Genomic DNA, 17,337 nt, shown 5'->3' with positions numbered 1-17,337 from the left:
AGACTCCCCTGATGAAACCTAAGAGTGACAAAGTAAATATTCAGAACTGCTAGTATTTTCAGTTTATAGTTGTGTATTTGTCACTCATGGTTTACTCGCTCGTTGCCGTTTGAAGCGCAGTCTGGTTCCGAAGCTCTCTGCGTAAAGAACAAATTCACGGACACAAACGTGGTTCATCTAAAATGCTTAAATTAATGTATTCATATTTCCATCTTTTTATGGTTACATTAGTAAATATTATTAGAAGTTCGAGATGAGATTGTACAATTCTCCAGTCAGGTGCTACTACACCAAAGATGTAATTTAGCGTACATCTTTGTACATTAAATTACATTTGTAATTATTCCTCAAATGAAACAATTAATGTTGTCTAGTGATGAAGAAGAAGACTATAAGAAAGTTTCACGACGTCTGACGTGATGCTGTAATTAGTCCTGAACTAGGCAGACAACTTTATTTTTCAATGGTTGGTGGTGTTATAGCGGCAGCTAGCACCCTTAATTTCACACTATCGACTTCTTCTGCATGTAATAATCACTTAATTCTCACTTAAAACACAAAATAGACTGGTACTGTTTTAGCGAGAGCGACAACATGCTAACTAACTTACTTAACCCGCTGTAAAGAACCTTAGGAGTGGTGAAGCTACCGCTAACATGGCGGCTATACTCCTTTGCTAGGTTGCTGCATGTATTTCCCTCTTGAAACTGAGCAATAACGGCTAGCACTTTACGATTCAGGAGACTTGAGCATTGTCCACAAGTTTATTGATGATAGAAGATGTGAAATTACAAATAAATGTATAAAAACATAAATATTAATTTAACACAATACGCTTTTTTCTTTTATTTTTTTACATGACTTAATGTTTTCTACGTCCAACTGAAAGTATGACATCAACATAACAAACTGCACAAATAAAAAGGCCCAGTACAAGTGGAAAAGTAATAAGTTGATTTCCATCATTGGGATAATTCAAAAATGCACTTGCCAACGTCCAACATCCATCCGCTTGCAACTTTCCTGGACCTCGCAATTTATTTAATTTACATGATTCTTGTTTTTCACCGTTAAAATAATCACAAAAAATGTTTTTGTTTGTACTTTCTATGACGCAAAAACAAAACAAAACATGTGTGTAACATAAAGTGATATTAGTGTGTTTCTAGAGTGGATTTTGAGAGTTAAAAGCATTTTTATTGCAAAAAAATCAAAAACCACATTCAGGATAATCCTGACTTGACCATTGCACTGTTGTTGCAAAAGAAACACTTTTCTGGCAAAGAGAAAGCAAGTTTTCAAACCTTGGGACCAATGCCAGATGTAAACACAGCAGAAATGATATAAAACTAAAACTTACAGTAGTTTCTTTTTGTGTGGATTTAACCAGTGATTTCACATTCAGTCAGGAGAACACTGGGATTCTCCAAGTGAAATGTCAGACATGCAGCTTGTGGATTGAGGGAAGGAGGAGTCTAAGATAAGGGGGGAGACGATGATATTCGTGTCTATGTGTACTGATAGAGGGGCTGTTCGTCGGGTCTAAAGCCATAGGCAGTGGCGGGTCGTCCCGGTGATGAGCTGGTCATGTCGAAAACATCTTTATCATCTCTGGAAAAACAGAGTCGGGGCTGATTAGACTGGAGGAAGTTACATTTAATACGGTGGTGAAAGGTTAGTGTTACCTGCTTAAAAACTGATAGACAAACACAGTTAAGGGTTTCTTCATTGCATGATCATGTTTCTGGAGTAAAGCAGCGGTGACTCACTCTGTGTGGTACGAGTCTCCATTCTGACCGTGCAGGTCACTGAAGAAGTCTGGGCTGATGGAGCCGTCTCCTGGAGTTATTCCATCTGAGAACACACACACACACACGCACACGAGAGGATGAAATGCAGACAGTTGTAACGGGTTCTGTCCAAAACTACACTCGGGACAAGATAAGGTGAATGTGATCCTAAGAATATGTCTGCCACTTTATCTCGTCTTTAGATGTTTTGCTCTGTAAACCACTTACTCTCCTTCCAAGCCCATAGAGAAAATCCTCAATTTTACATCACAGCACACAGGAGCTTGTATTAAGAGATTAATGCTCAGTCCTGAGTTTTGTTGTACCTGCACTGTAGAACAGATCGGTCCTGTCGTTGTCGTTATCGTAGAGATACGTCTCGGACTCGTCGGCCTGACGGCTCTCCACCATCTCCAGCCACTGGTTGTTATGGAAACGGAACTTCTCGGACTGGATCTTCCTTCCCCACTCCTCGTCGTACTCCTATGAGATGAGGAGGAGGCAGAAGAAGAAGAGATTTGTGAGATTTTGCTGATCCCGACGTGTCCCTCCATCAGCAACGCGTGCACTTCACTCACGGCGATGATATCGAGGGTGTTGTCGCACACTTTTCTGATCTCGGCGTTCTTGTCGTGCATCAGGTCTGTCAGGTAGGCTGGAGCCTCTGCAGAGACGCGGTTAAAGAAAAAGAAAACGACAGAAATTCTCTAAAAGGTATGCGTGTAAACCTTTTCTCTCTTCACTGGGAACACAATTATCTTAAATTGTAGTTTAGACTCGGTGCTGACGTTGTTCCCATTTCCAAGTTCTGAGGCGAATGGATTGCGGCATAATATAGGTAAACTAGTCATTTTCGAGAGATTTGCATTTCACAAATTAACCACAACTTCTTTTTTCTTGGCATGTGTGTCACTTCACAAAAATATCTTCTGCAACCCATGACAGAGTGCATTGTGGGAAGGATACGTGTGTCTTTGATGATGACGTCACGCGTGGCTTGGTGAAAAACCATCTGATAGAAGACGTAAACGATCTGACACACAAACTCGTCGTCTTCCTGTTGAGCTGCATTTTACAAACGGAGGGAAAACATGAGGAGAGAAGGTTATAGTACATGTAAAATTTCACATTTTATATCTTTTAGAAGACCCACTATATCTAAAACTACACTTAATGTCACTTTGTACACCGCTCACTCTCCAGCACCAAAGCCCATAGAGAAAATCAGCCTTTTTTTTAGCTCATCAGGACACAGGACTTCCTTGCGTCATTAGTGAAGTCTGAGTCACATTGGTAAAACAGACTGATTTTCAAGACACCACCGTCACAAAACAACACACGTGAAGTTACCGATAGACAGCAGTGGACCAACAACTGCTGCATCCTGTTTCGTAAAAATCGCCGCTTTTCTCTGCGGACTTTGGTGTGGGGAGTGTGCCGTTTACAAAGCGACACAAACTTTGGGTTTTTAAATCAAAAAAATAGGAAGCACAGTCTGCTGTATGTTAGACACGGACTATTTAAATAAAACAACAACATATACACTGTATATGTCATGTTAACTCTGTGTAAAGGTGTGTGTGTGTGCATGTGTGCGTTACCATTCAGTAGTTCGATAAGGGCAGGGATGATTCCAGATTTGGCCAGCATGGCGGCACAGGCGTCGTCCATGGAAACCGTACCAATCATAATCACCACCTCTAAGATGAGGTCGTCCTCTGCTGAGCCTGAAACACACACACACACACACACGTGACTTTTAGGACTTTTACAGTCCAACAACAGATGCAGAAAAAGATGATTATAAATGGTGAGGGACGTGTAAGTTTCGCTGAGCAGCAGCGCCCTCTTTAGGAGCAACCTGTATATTTGTGAAGGCCTCAAACGTACCAGTGTATCATCGTCTGCAGAGGCTTCTTTTCACTCTCCACGTCTACTACTTACCTGGTTTGAGTCTGTCTTTCAGGAAAGGAACTAGGTTGTACTCCTTCAACACCAGCTCCCAGTCCAGGTCAGGAATGGTGAGGTTGGCCAGTGTTCCCAGACACTCCAGAACCCACTCCTCCTCTTCTTCGGCGCGGATCTCTGCCGCCAGGTCCCCGACATAATCCTGACGGAGAGAAGAACAGACGCAGACGGAGATACGTCACACCACGAGACACAGTCGTGCCGTCCAGTTTGGCCACTTGACAAAAGGCTCGTATGATGAAATCCATGTCAGGTTAACACGCTCACCACTTCATCTCGTCATTTGATAACACTTTCTGACTGGAAAATGAAGTTTGTGTTTTGTGCTTCGTAAACCACTTACTTACACGATGTACCAAAGTCCATGGAGAAAATCAGCGATTATGTACATCATCGCACAATGAAGTCGTTGATAAACACCACTCACCGTTACTCAGTTTAATTACGTTATTTTTCTGACTTTGGTGTTTGAAAATGCTTTGTTCGGATTTAACTCAGTAACGTAAACTTAGCGGAGGAAGCAGCGATAGACAAACAGTTCCCCCGTCACTGTGAGCTGAAAAAACGCCAGTTTTCTCTATGGACTATGGAGCGGTTCACAGATGTCAGGTTCCAGTCAGGAAAGGCTGTCGATCAACAAGATTTTCGACTTTAACAAGTGTCACGTTTGCAGTGAGAGAGAACCACAACTATCACTCATTTTGTGGTGGCTTTTTTTTTTGTGTCTCACTATGAACAGCGGTTTTGTCTGTCCGTCATGTTGTGAGACGTTTCGGATCATCTTCATCAGCAGGCAGTTCTTGGTCTTCAGAGCTCTCTTCATGAGCATCCTCAGTCCATTTCCTATAGACAGAGACACACAATTATAACACAAACACATGTGAGGCTTCAGCACCACTGATAACAGAGATTAGATAATCTGCTGATGTCACTTGTTCTTTTTTCCTCCCAAACTCGACAATGTTTTTGAAATTCCCACTTCTTTAAAGTGACTATGTTCTGATTATTGTCTCATTTATGGATCAGTTTTCGTTTTTTTTTTCTCTTAAGGACATTGTGAAGGACATTTGAGGACGTTGTCGTGTCAAAAAGTGTCAGCCGCAGCCCAGACCTTCACATATAAGTTGTGCGTTCTTTTTGTTCGCCGCCAGGTTAATGCAGATGGTGATGAGCTCAGTTTCCGTCTCCTCCTCGCCGCACTCAAACAGCATTTGCATGAGCTGCACGAAAACACAGATAAATAGATTTTTTACAATCAAACAATGGATTCACTTCTAGTTCAAGTGTAAAAGTGATTTCAGAGGCTGTTGTTGTTGTTGTTGTTGTTGTAGTACCTGAGGTATGCAGTCAGTGTAAACAAACATGCCCTTGAAGCGGTCGTCCATGCTGATGTGATACAGGGTGCGCATGACGATCTGACGGTGGTTCTCGTCGCCTGCACGACAAAGGAATCACAAAAAAAAAACACATGGTTTTGCTACTGTTCAAGGAATGGAGTCGCCCTAATGTAAACAACGCTCTGCCAGTGTCACTGACTCCATGTCTCCTCGCGGTGGCGCTGTTCAAATGAATGAGGGGGAAACTTGGGCGGAAGTTACCTGGCCGTCTGTCTTCAGTTAGACAGATATCGGTGATGCATCGCTGTACGATTGTCTTGCGATACATTGATTATCATTGTGATATTATTGGTATTGTGATTCCCACTCGTGGTTATTCACGAGTAATTGTGAGGCTACTGTGTTGTGAATACATTAATATTTATATATTATTTATTTATTTATTTATTTATTTACCCAGCAGGCCGGTCAGTTTAGGCAACAGTCCAACTTCCACCATCTTGGCTCGGAGCCCAGAGTCAAAGGAGAGGTTGAAGAGCAGACGCAGTGTCACGTTTAACAGATCCTCATGGTCGCAGGGGACCAGGCGAGCCAGTCGCTCCACCGTGTCCACCTCGGCCTGAAAACCGCACAGACGCAAGGTGAAATTAATGAGACACAAGGTTAACTCTGCAGCAGGAGGAGGAGGAGGAGGAACACAAAAGTTGTGCGATTGTCTCTCCCACTCACCATGTCGTTCTTGTTCTCCAAGAAGATGGACAGCTTCTTCAGGAATGAAACCACCAGGACCAGCAGCTCCTCATCGTCCCGGTCCAGGACTTTGACCAACAGAGCAACGATGTTCTTGTTCCTCATCTTCAGCTCCGTCCTCGTGTCCTCAGCAAGGTTCAACAGCAGGTAAATAGACACTGACGGAGAGAAGACAAGACATGTTTATTTCAGAGAAAATTGGCGATTTTAAATACAGCACACAGGAGTTGTTGATCCACTGCTGCCACCGTCACCAAGTTCAAATGTGTTCTTTTATGACTTGTTTTTCGAAATCCTTCATTTGGGTTTTTGACACAAACTTATCAAACGAGGCAACAGTAGATCCACAACCTCCTTTTTCTCTATGGACTTTGGTGTAAGAGTGAGCAGGGTATAAAAGTCAGTTTCCAGTGGTTTGTCTAATGGTGAGATAAATTAACTAACATGTTCTTAAGCTGACTACATGTCTAATACACCTCATACCACTACACTTCGAAAATCTGAATTCACAACACGTCAAAGAAAAACATCTTTTTGTTTCAATCAGACCAGACAAAGGTCTGTCAGAGAGTTGAAAGGTCGCTGTACCTCTGAGTAGCTGCTCCTGTTTGGCCCGCAGGCCTTGGTATTTCCTCAACGCTTTGTCCTGGTCTCGTCTAAGTGTGCCATTCTCTGGTGCTGACTCACGTACACACAACGGGGTTAAGGAATATCGCAAAAAAAATCACAAAATAAGCCACAGTCACAGTCAACATAAAGTGATTGATGGGGAATACAAAGGGGTGGATTTGGTTCCAGATCAGAAGGATATAAGCTTTGCTTTTCTTGCGCAGCTCCTCGCACCACATGTCGTGTCTCTTCAGCTCATGTTCCAGCACGCTCATACACAGCGCTCCTATTTTATAATGACTCACCACCGCGTGGAACTGTGAGAAACTGGCGGAGAAGACGACAACAGAGATGCACTTTGTGAGTGAGAGAGTTTAAAACACAGGCGGCGTATAAATAATGTACTGTAAGTTAAATTTAGACAATAAAACAGGGACAGATGCATTGGACCAGGTGTAATCCCAGAGCAGTTCGGTGGGACAATAAATCAATAACAGAAAAGGACATAAGTGTGGGTTTGTGTGTCTTACCTAGAGAAGCAGAAGAAGATGTAAATAATGATGGTGGCGAGCTCCACACTCTGTTTCCAGTCCTCCCTCAGGACTCTGGCCAGAGCACCGAGAGCTGCCTCTAAACACACACAGACACAGACGTTCACTACAGAAGTATATAATAACGAGGAGGTACAGAATCAAAGTGACTTGTCAAGGACTTTCCAGGACCAATTCCCTCAAATTCAAGGACCGAATGTGCCCACACAGCTTAAGATGGAAGGGCAACTTGTAAGAGCGTCTCTGCCCCATGGCATTTTGTCTGTTTGTTAATTTGTTTGTTTTTTATTTTCTAGATGCTGCATTAGATGGACAAACGGGATTATAAAAATGCCCATGTGAGGAAAAGAAACCATAAAAACTTCCCACAAGCAGAGTGAAAGCTCACCGTTGTGCAGCAGCTCCTCCAGGTTCGCCGGGTTACGAGCGAGCTGCAGGATGAGAGCAGAGCCTCTGATCTTCTCCGGGATTCCCTCGTAGAGCAGCTCCACGTACTCGTCCACCCTGGTGATGTTGGCCTCCTCGTTCAACTGCGCGGACAAAACGTAAGCACAAGACGCACTGTGACGACGAAAAAACTGTTCCAGTAAAAAAGAAGATTCTCAGTGTGACGTCCGCGTCTTAGTAAACTACGTACTCCCAAAAAAGAGTCGACACCTTTACCCAAAGTCACAGAGAGTTCATGAAAAATAAAATAACAAATAAAGATTTAGTATAAATATGCAATCCAAGATGAAGCTAGACTTGCCATCTCTTACCTCCATCCCTTCAAACGGAGTCAACTCCCTGGGTTTCACACTTCTCTTCTCCTTCTTCTCCACTGATGACACACAAAATAAATTATTTATTATTTTACGAATATTAACCGATTACTAATCGATATTGTGTTGAGTGTTTTCTGATTTTTTCGGCTTCTTAAGATTGAACATTTTCTGGTTTCTTTGCTCCATTTGACAAAGAAATCATTAAAACTGAAAAATCTCAGTTTTTTACATTTTCTGCACTAAACAAGCACTAAATTATGAAAATAATCATTGCATCGTTGCAGCCCTAATACACACACACAATTAAATAAAGGAAAGCTCTGTCGTTATACTATGAGCTAAAGTCTAAATTATTATTTTTTGGACCATGGTGTGTAATATAATTTCCAAATCAATTTAATTAAAAATATTTGTATATTTGTGCCAAACCACAACGTACATTATCTCAAGGCACTGAACATAATAGTAAGGCAAAAACCTTTACAACATTATAGAGAGAAGAGAAACCCAACAGTTCACACAATGAGCAAACACTAGGCATCAGTGGAGAGGAATAAACGGCATGTGCCTAGATAGGTTGGGGTGAAAGGAAAAAATGGGGGACAGAGGACAGGAAGGGGAGAGAAAGGACACAAGGGAGGTGAAGTAGAGACAGAAGAGAGAGACCAAAAGCAGAAAGATAAGATAATAAGATCTTCGGTGGGTCGTTTTTTTAGCCCCACGAGCAACATTTTGGGCAGCCCTGCTCTGTAGCAGCGGTGTAACACAGGGTGTCATGATGACTCACGTCTCCCCTCCACCGGCGATGACTTCCTGTTCTGCAGGTAGTAGAGGAGCTGCTCCACCTCCGGCAGACGGGAGTGAGGGATGAGCTTACACTCCTCCACCACTTTCTTGGCCAGAGCTCCCACATCTGTGGTGGGGGAAAGACTTTTCACACGGATACTGGAGGAGCGACACATAAAAGAGACATAAAACCAAACGTGAGTGACTTCAAGTTTTTTTTACGGTCGATATACATATGTACATATCTGTAAAATTATATTATAATACCATAATAAATAAATATAATATGATATACTATATTATATACACAGAATACAATTAATAATAATAAAATATCTGTTATAATATAGCATCTATGGTTTTGGTGTAGTTAGATGCTATTTCTTCTTTTTCTTTTCTAGTTTTTTTCCCCATTGTTTGCATTATTTAAATTGTATGGTGCTGTATTGCTGCTGGAGCCTTAGTATCCCAGAGGGAACCTCCCAAGGGATTAATAAAGTTATATCTAATCTAATCTAAGAAGACTTTGAGACGCTCACATTTTTTGTCCCTCCTTTCGGTCGCCCAGCATGTGACCTCCGCTCTCTGCCAGTATTGATGCCTCCACCTCGTAGTGGACCACCAGGGCCGCCTCTGTGGGGTGGACATCGAGACCGCCCACCGTCACTTTGCTTTGGGAAGTGAAAAACAAAGAGACGGGTGAGTGAAACTTGTTTTCAGATACATATTTTTTTTAAAAAAGACACACATATAGTTTTAAATTTATGAAGTCCACAGGCCTCCTGCCAGATGCAATTTAATCATGATATTCCCATTTTTGACCAATATTGATAACACTATATCATTTGTTTTTGCTGGAAATGAGAGTTCCTAACTGAAATCTGCAGAAACCACATATTTTCTGGTTTCTTTGCTCCGTGCTGTTGTTTAATCTGTAAAATGACCTTGAGTGTGGTGAAAGGCGCCAACAAATATAATTTATTATTATTATTATTATTATTATTGTTAGGTCATTTTTATATTTTATTTGTATAATTTATTTATCTGTGATGTACAGCACTTTGTCTCAGCTACTGAATCATTTTGGTTTGTGGACAAAAACAAGACCAGAAATAATGAAAATAATAATTTGTCGCAGCCCTAGAACATATTTCTGTTTCTCAGAAACTTTATAAATACTGTTAATAGTTAATAAATAAAATCCTATGGTTTATTCAACAAATCTGGATTTTGTTTTTTACCTTTTTAATGTATTTTATTTTCATTTAAACAAGTGCAAAACAGTGCAGATACAAGATGTGTATTGATTAGCTGTTATTAAATACTTCTATTTGATCAGATGGAGGAAAACAAAAAGAAAACATGCTTTATATATTGCACTGATTTCTAAAGACCGGCATCAAATGTGTTGTGTTGTCCACAAACCAAATTAATTTTATTAAATTGCAGTAAAAGGACTAAAGAAACCAGAACATATTCACATTTAAGAAGCTGAACAATCTGAGAACTTGTTTTACCTTATACATATCTACTTCACTGTTATCAATGCTTACTGTGTTGTTTTAATTATATAAGGACAACAGGCTGTCCAATTAATCGAAATTGTTGACAATTAATTTAGAGTAAAATGTGTATTTTTTTTCAGATATTGTGGATTATCTCATGGTTACAGAAGTGGCAAAAATAAGCATTGAACTTTAGCATATATACATTTATTGGTTAAAATAAAGAAATGAATCTGTTTAAACTGTGTAGATTATGTAAATTATTTTAACAGTTACACGTTGTTATTTGTAATGTATCACAAAAACTGCATTACATTTATACCACAGAATTGTCATTTAACCTTCTTTTTCAGCCACAAAAATCCATAATATTGCACATAAACAGACACGCCCAGAGAGAGAAACATGCTAGCAAAATGGCTAACGTGTTTCCATTAGGGCTTAGATAATAAAATAGAAATAATAATCTCAATTTAAAGCTCAAATTACCAGATAGTTATACTGCATACTAACTAGTGATACTAATTAGCCGGATGTAATGTATAGCTAGATTAGCTGTAACCCAGACAACCCCAGTTTCCTTCACCACTGAGGAAATGACTCGCCAAAACCCCTTTAAAAATCTGCGTATTTTAATATCGTCGTGTTTACCGTTTAGCAAAGGCTTGAGGCGGATATTTGTGCATTTTGTCACAGTCTTGTGGTTAATTCGGCATGGTGTTAATAACGATGTTACACATAGGTTTTTGTTTTTTAAAGAGTGATTTTTAAAGGGTTTATTTGCTGCTTAGGCCTCGTGATCTCAGTCATTCTAGGCGACCGAATTCAAGATAAAAGATAAACTTTATATTTTTCCTTTCATGTCACGCACAATTTAGAACCAGAAGCGATACAATGTAGTATACTGTACATAAACACACCCATCGCAAAGATGCAGTGTAACCACACGAGCTTAAACTCACCGTTTGAGGTAACGCGCGTCATCCTGCATCTTCCTCAGATGTAAGATTGTTCCGTTTTTCAAAAATAAACCTAAAAATATCGATCACATCGATCAAATATCCTAAATGACGACAATAAAAAAATCCGTGTGCGAATCCCCGGCTTCGCTGTTTCCACCTAAACAACAATAGACTACAAACATGGAGCTCTTCTTTCTCCTGCGCATTACCGCCACCTACCGCTCCGGAGTAGAACTACAATCTATATCAGCATACTATCCATAAACATATACTTTCTCTAAAAATCAACCGAAAACATAATTGATTGTATGATAATTAATTTATTTCCTTGTTAATTTATTAATTGAACATTTTGTTTTTAAACATTTTATTTCTTTATAGCCAAATTTGTGGTAAAATGAGGAATGTGACACAGACACACAAAGACACAGAGTACACTTTGATAGAAGTCACCTTTATTTGGAGAGCAATGATATAACTGCACATGTAACAGCTTATTACTATAACATACTATGGAATAATGTGTATAATAAAGGTGTATATATGTATTTAAGTATTTTATTATACTACATTCTGAATATAGTCTAATCATATTGTGTTATGTCTCTTTCTTGTTTTGTCTTTTCTTCTATTAAACAGAGTTGACCAGCGACAATAAGAGTATTGAATCTTCTAGATAAAATACACATACCTTTTGATTAAATCCTGACCTCCATATACGATTAAAATACTATATATGTTTTGGGGGTTTCTTTGCAGTGTAGGAAGCTTTTTTGTCGGTATAGTGGTGCCTGCTTTTTCTGAACTGCCCTATGATTAATCAGATCCTCATCACATCTTTTTTTCTTTTCATCTCAAAACACATTTTCCCAGTCTTGTCGTCCCTAGAACGAGGGTTTAATTTTATTTATTTGTATATTATATAGGGGGGAAATGGGAGGAATTTTTTAATGCAACATAAAAGTGCAACATAAATTAAGCTTTATTTACCCACTTTCTTAAATTTGGTGCGTGTCAGTGGATGCTTACTGTTGTGCGTTAGTGTATACATTCACTGGCCACTTTATTAGGTACAAATTATGCCTTAAAAAAAGGCAGAAGGAGCTTCACCTGACGTGGTTTTCCTTCATTTACTTCCAGGTTTGACAAGGTTCAGTTAGTGATTTATTTGTGGTTTATTTTATTTACGTTGTCTTTTTGTATAGTTTCCAACCAATACCTTGTATTCCCCTGTGACCTCTGGTGGCCATTGTCTACAAACTGCAGAGATGGTTCTGAATGAAAAACAGTTTCTCAAATATTCAACACTCATGCCACGGTCAAGGTCACTTAAATCACCTTTCCTCTTCTCCTTAGTTTGAACTTTGGAACTTCCAGTAGAAGAGGTGTACCTAATAATGTGGCCAGCTTTCTTTTACTCATGTGAATTACTGCAACCATATCCGACTGTCTCACTCCACTTCTTCCTTTCCTCACATCACTTTTATACCTCCTTTTCCTGTTTCCTCCTCCCTTTACTCTTCCCCCCTTCACCAATCACCCCTTTTTGCTCCTCCCTCTATTCCACGTCGCCTTCCTCGTCGTCCTCGTCGGCACAGGCAGTGCAGTCCTTCTCGGGTAAGAGGCCATATTCGTTAAGAAAAGCCTCCACATCGGTGGCAAAGAACTCTTCTTGGAAGTTTTTGGTGACAGCCAGGAAGTTTCCCAGTAGCTCACCTGCCTTGTACACCAGCAGCGCAGGGAGAACCTGAGAGGGCAGGAACAGGAACACAGATTAAATATCTGGCCATGTAACACCTAATGTAATTTTGAATTTGAAATCTTTGTTAAATGACCTGCAACTTAATTTTATGCACGACACATCTAATTATTTACTAAAAGGTTGGGAAAATTCTCCCCTAAAAAAAAATCTCCTGCGACCCATCTGTGGTTCCCAACCCAGTGTTTGGGAATCAAGTACATATAAAGAGGCATATTCTAACCCCCAAAAAACTAAAAACTATTTTTATTTTAAAGCAGTTATACACTTATTTATAGTTTGTATATTCAATATGTGCCAATAAATTCTTCTAAATGTTTTCCTGAAATTCCATAAATTGGTCATATATTGTTCTCACATGACTCACATGGTGAAGCATGCAATATATATTTATATATACAGTATATATGATTTTTCTATTGTATTCTATTTGTCTATTGACCAATACCGATTTTCATCCCTAGTCCCGACCCAGTGTTTGGGAAACCTTACCTCAGAGGAGAAGCGCTCAGCAGCACCCGTTGCCACGGCATCAATACGACAGAATTTAACACTGGAGTACTCCAACGCCAGGCAGTCCAGACATGAGTTCAACTGTTCACAGCCTGGCAAAGGAGAGAACATGAGTCATAAGTCTTGATAACACATGAATATTTTCTGGTATACTATGTTAAAGTAAATAAACTAAGACCTTTGACATCTTGCTCGTAAACATGGACGACCACCAGGGTCAGCTGATGTTCCTTCTCAATCACTTCCAGAAAGGCCTCCCCGCTCTCCAGCTCATGGACGGTGTCAAACGTCGGGCCGAAGCTGAGGCGCTCGTGCATTTCCTGCATGCATTGCTTCCTGTAGCGTTTCAGGCTGCGTTCGTCCTCCTCTCTGATCAGCTCGTACTCCTGAGCGCTCATCTGCAGGTGAGGCAAAGAGTTACTGCTAAGTACAACGTGACATTCGAGACATTTGTTTTAGATTGTTGCCGCGTGTTTTTCAGCATCTTATGACTGTCTGCCACCTTGGCTCTGTATGAAAAACACCTAATGTCATTTCAAGTCTTCAGGACTGAAGAAGTTTCTAGTCCTGAAAAGGCTTCTTCAGTTCTGAAGACATTTCTTCATCAATTCCATTTCAAATTGTTAAACAGTGATTTTTGGATAAATTAATTTTTCACAACTTTATATTTTTGCATGTTATTTGAAGCATATACACACAGATTTTAATGAAAAAGTTTGGGAAAATTATGCAAATTTGTTTGGGGACCCCAAAAACATCTCCTGCGACTCATCTGTGGGTCCTGACCCAGTGTTTGGGAATCACTGGCCTAAAGAACATATACAGAGGCATATTCTATGCTATAAAAAACTTTAAAAGAAAACCTAACAAACTGTTTTATTTTAAAGCAGTTACACACTTATTTATGGGTAGTATATTTAATACGTGTTTACCCAAACTTCCATTAAACATCTGTGAATGGGTAACCACCAAACTTTACATCATCCACATACCCAGAAAAGGTCCATGCAAATTTGTCATGGGTTCGGTTGACACTCAACTGAGAGCCACTGCAACAAAAATGGTGCCAGTCTCGTCATGAGGTACCTTTCTGTTGTGTCTCTCCTTGTCCTCTTCTCGGGGAATGGACATCTGTCTCAGCAGCTCCCTCTTGTTTTGAGGGAGAGCCTGATCCACAGTGTCCAACTTAAACCTCCGCCAGTCATTAATGACACCTTTGGGACCTGTAAGCACCCACGTGCAGAACAAAAACTTAAATTAAAACATCAAGACATATAATTCTATGTCATACTCACAAAATACAAATGACTTATGTGTCGCACCTGTGTAATTGGCGGGCAATTCCTCTTCTTCCTGTAGAGAGCTAGACATCTTATGAAAAACCTGCAGTTAGCAGAACACACAAAGTTACCTGTAGAGTACCTGATAAAAGCAGGGTGATATTTTCATGACACCATTTTTGTTTGAACGGAATTGAGACTTTGGGAAACTGTGGTTTTTATTGGTCATGACACAACTATGGTAAACGGTCTGTATTTATGTAGCTCTTTTTTAGTCTTGACAACCCACTCAAAGATGCTTTCATCCATTTATAGAGCTACTGCCATCCCAAAAGCACTGCGTTGGCCGGGAATCGAACCCGGGTCAACTGCTTGGAAGGCAGCTATGCTAACCACTATACCACCAACGCCTGTACAGCCCTTGCCTGAAAACATAGTAGTGTGCATGTAGCCAGAGAGAGAACTCGACTTCTGTACATCATCTAGGCATTGTTTACAAGTTTTGGAAATGCTGGACTGTGACAGAAGACTTTCCAAAAAAACACTAGCATCGGAATCAGTAGCATTGGGACTTGAAGAATAGGACATAAGTTTAGGTTTCTTCAGAAGCATTTTCAGTTTCCTCAGAGCTGAAGAGGTTTTCTCATTTTTCTCAGAAGCTTCGTCAGTCTGCAGAAATGAAGAAGTTTCCTCCAAGCTTCTTCATTTCTGGTTCAAGGAACCTCGTCAATTCAAGAAGCTTCTTCAGTTCAAGAAGCTTCTTCAGTTCAAGAAGCTTCTTCAGTTCAAGAAACTTCTTCAGTTCAAGAAACTTCTTCAGTTCAAGAAGCTTCTTCAGTTCAAGAAACATCTTCAATTCAAGAAACATCTTCAATTTAAGAAACTTCTTCAAGTCAAGAAACTTGTCCAGTTCAAGAAGCTTTTTCAGTTTCTTCAGAACTGAATAAACCTCTTCAGAACTTCTTCATTTCTGAAAAAGCTTCGGCAGTTCAAGAAGAAGTTTCCTCAAAACCTCTTCAGTTTCTTCAGAACTGAAGAAGTTCTATTTCTGAACCAACTGATGAAAACTTCTCCAGAAATGAAGAAGCTCTTTCAGAACTAGAAACTTCTTCAGTTCTGAAGAAACTTCAATGCTCTCTATTTATATTTTATTTGAACAATCAACAGTTTTTCCAGTGACCCTGACTACTACATCTTTAAATCCACGTGCAAGAAAAAACACCTAAACAACAGTTTATGGTTAAAGTGTTGTCTTTTCTTACGATCTCCCATTTGAGCAACGTGATATACTGAATAATTCACAACGTCCCTGCAGTTTGTCTCACACTTGTCACATCCACTTAATATGAGCCAGCTTTAAATTTACCTATCAGATTATGCAGAGATTATCATCAGCAGTCTGACGTGTGCACATGCCTGGGGACATCTCAGTATGTAACTATATATGATACAATTATGTGAATTTCTTTTCAGGAAATGATGAACTTAATTAATTCATTCAGATAAAGTGTAAATGAAGGCAAGAATTATCGACAACATTACACAAGAAATAAGATTACATACATATTTTTGTATAAATATGAGATGTAGACAGCTACAAGAAGGTAGAAAATATTAAAATAAATTATACAAATGCAGGGGAATACACCACAGCTATAAATGGAATACAGAATTAATACAAAAAAATTTAAAATACAAAAGGAAACCTAGAGTTACTTGCATGGTACTTACCAAAATCGACCACAACTGTTACCTGTGTGTGCTGAGTGAGAATTGTTAGTTCTGAGTTTGATCAGTTTCTTGCAGCTTATTTCTTTGGCTTGACCTTTTTCTCTGTTGCATCTATTTGTTATTCTCCGTCAGTGAGCGCATATACACACACACACCAGATTAGAAAACAGTGGGGACTGGGAGAGAGAGAGAGAGATGAGAGATTATAAGCCTTATCTTCACTGTCATCCTCATCATCACTGTGACGATAATATGGCGTCTAATATGATTAGTCATAATACCAAGGAGCTCAGTGATATGGAGCGATGACGGCAAGTGGAGACACAAGAAAAGACAAGAGGAAGAAGATGTTTTCAAAATGCAAATGTCAATAAAATACAAGAAACAACATAAAAACAACCCAAAATATGGAAGATGAAAGTATAAAGTATGTGAAATATCTGTCGGATTTGCAGTGTTTCATCCATAATGTTGAACGTCTCATGACCACTGTGGGTGTTTTTAATGGTTTGGACAGGAAAACTTCTTTTTCTTCTTCACTCAGTGAAGAATCAGTAAGTTTGAACCACCTTTATAAACTGCTCACTCCCTGCACCAAATCCCATAGAGAAAATCAGCGATTTTTACATTCAGGCCTCTAAGGAGTGGTTGATCCACTAGCGCCTCCGTCTGTGAGTTCAAACGTGTCACACAAAATTTTTTGACTTTGGTGTTTCAAAATGTTCTGTTCAGATTTATTCAGGCAACACGAACTCCCCAAACAAGGCAGCAATACACCAGAAGCTCCATGTGTCCTCATAAGATAAAAATTATGATTTTCTCTATGGAATTTTGGTGCTGAAAAAAACAACCAAACTCTAATGTTTGAGATATAGGCATGAAGATATTTTTATAGACTTAAGCAGATGTAGATTTTTGGTTTCCATCCATATTTTTCCCCCCAAAACTAAACCAATAATGTCACATACGGTCGTTACAACATTGATCCAGTAGGTGTCACTCTGTGACTGAACACAGAAACTATTATAGTTA

At 39.6% G+C, this 17,337-nt stretch overlaps 2 protein-coding genes and 1 non-coding gene across 3 annotated transcripts; all 3 read right to left on the bottom strand.

Annotated features, from left to right (window-relative positions):
* Positions 1–750: 750 nt before the first annotated feature.
* On the bottom strand, positions 751–11,183 carry LOC122768711 (kinesin-associated protein 3-like). Its single transcript, XM_044024902.1, has 20 exons — positions 11,023–11,183; positions 9,095–9,226; positions 8,557–8,714; positions 7,764–7,825; positions 7,394–7,535; positions 6,985–7,084; positions 6,657–6,781; positions 6,434–6,532; positions 5,825–6,003; positions 5,552–5,714; positions 5,093–5,193; positions 4,870–4,978; positions 4,489–4,601; positions 3,735–3,900; positions 3,392–3,517; positions 2,757–2,855; positions 2,369–2,454; positions 2,117–2,273; positions 1,770–1,854; positions 751–1,611 (listed from the first exon to the last, which is right to left on the bottom strand). Exons 1-20 carry the CDS (start codon positions 11,049–11,051, stop codon positions 1,509–1,511), a joined length of 2,334 nt encoding a protein of 777 aa, XP_043880837.1. The 5' UTR covers positions 11,052–11,183; the 3' UTR covers positions 751–1,508.
* Positions 11,184–11,455: 272 nt separating this feature from the next.
* On the bottom strand, positions 11,456–16,474 carry pdca (phosducin a). The gene is made up of 6 exons (XM_044019269.1): positions 16,306–16,474; positions 14,617–14,677; positions 14,381–14,517; positions 13,473–13,692; positions 13,274–13,386; positions 11,456–12,769 (listed from the first exon to the last, which is right to left on the bottom strand). Exons 2-6 carry the CDS (start codon positions 14,663–14,665, stop codon positions 12,581–12,583), a joined length of 708 nt encoding a protein of 235 aa, XP_043875204.1. The 5' UTR covers positions 14,666–14,677; positions 16,306–16,474; the 3' UTR covers positions 11,456–12,580.
* trnag-ucc lies at positions 14,913–14,984 on the bottom strand. Its single transcript has one exon. It is a non-coding gene; the product is annotated as a tRNA-Gly (tRNA).
* Positions 16,475–17,337: the final 863 nt, after the last annotated feature.

Source organism: Solea senegalensis, linkage group LG1 (genome assembly GCF_019176455.1).
Source record: "Solea senegalensis isolate Sse05_10M linkage group LG1, IFAPA_SoseM_1, whole genome shotgun sequence".
NCBI classification, from domain to species: domain Eukaryota; kingdom Metazoa; phylum Chordata; class Actinopteri; order Pleuronectiformes; family Soleidae; genus Solea; species Solea senegalensis.
The sequence above is the reverse complement of the archived record's forward strand: the minus strand, read 5'-3'. Positions and strand labels throughout refer to the sequence as shown.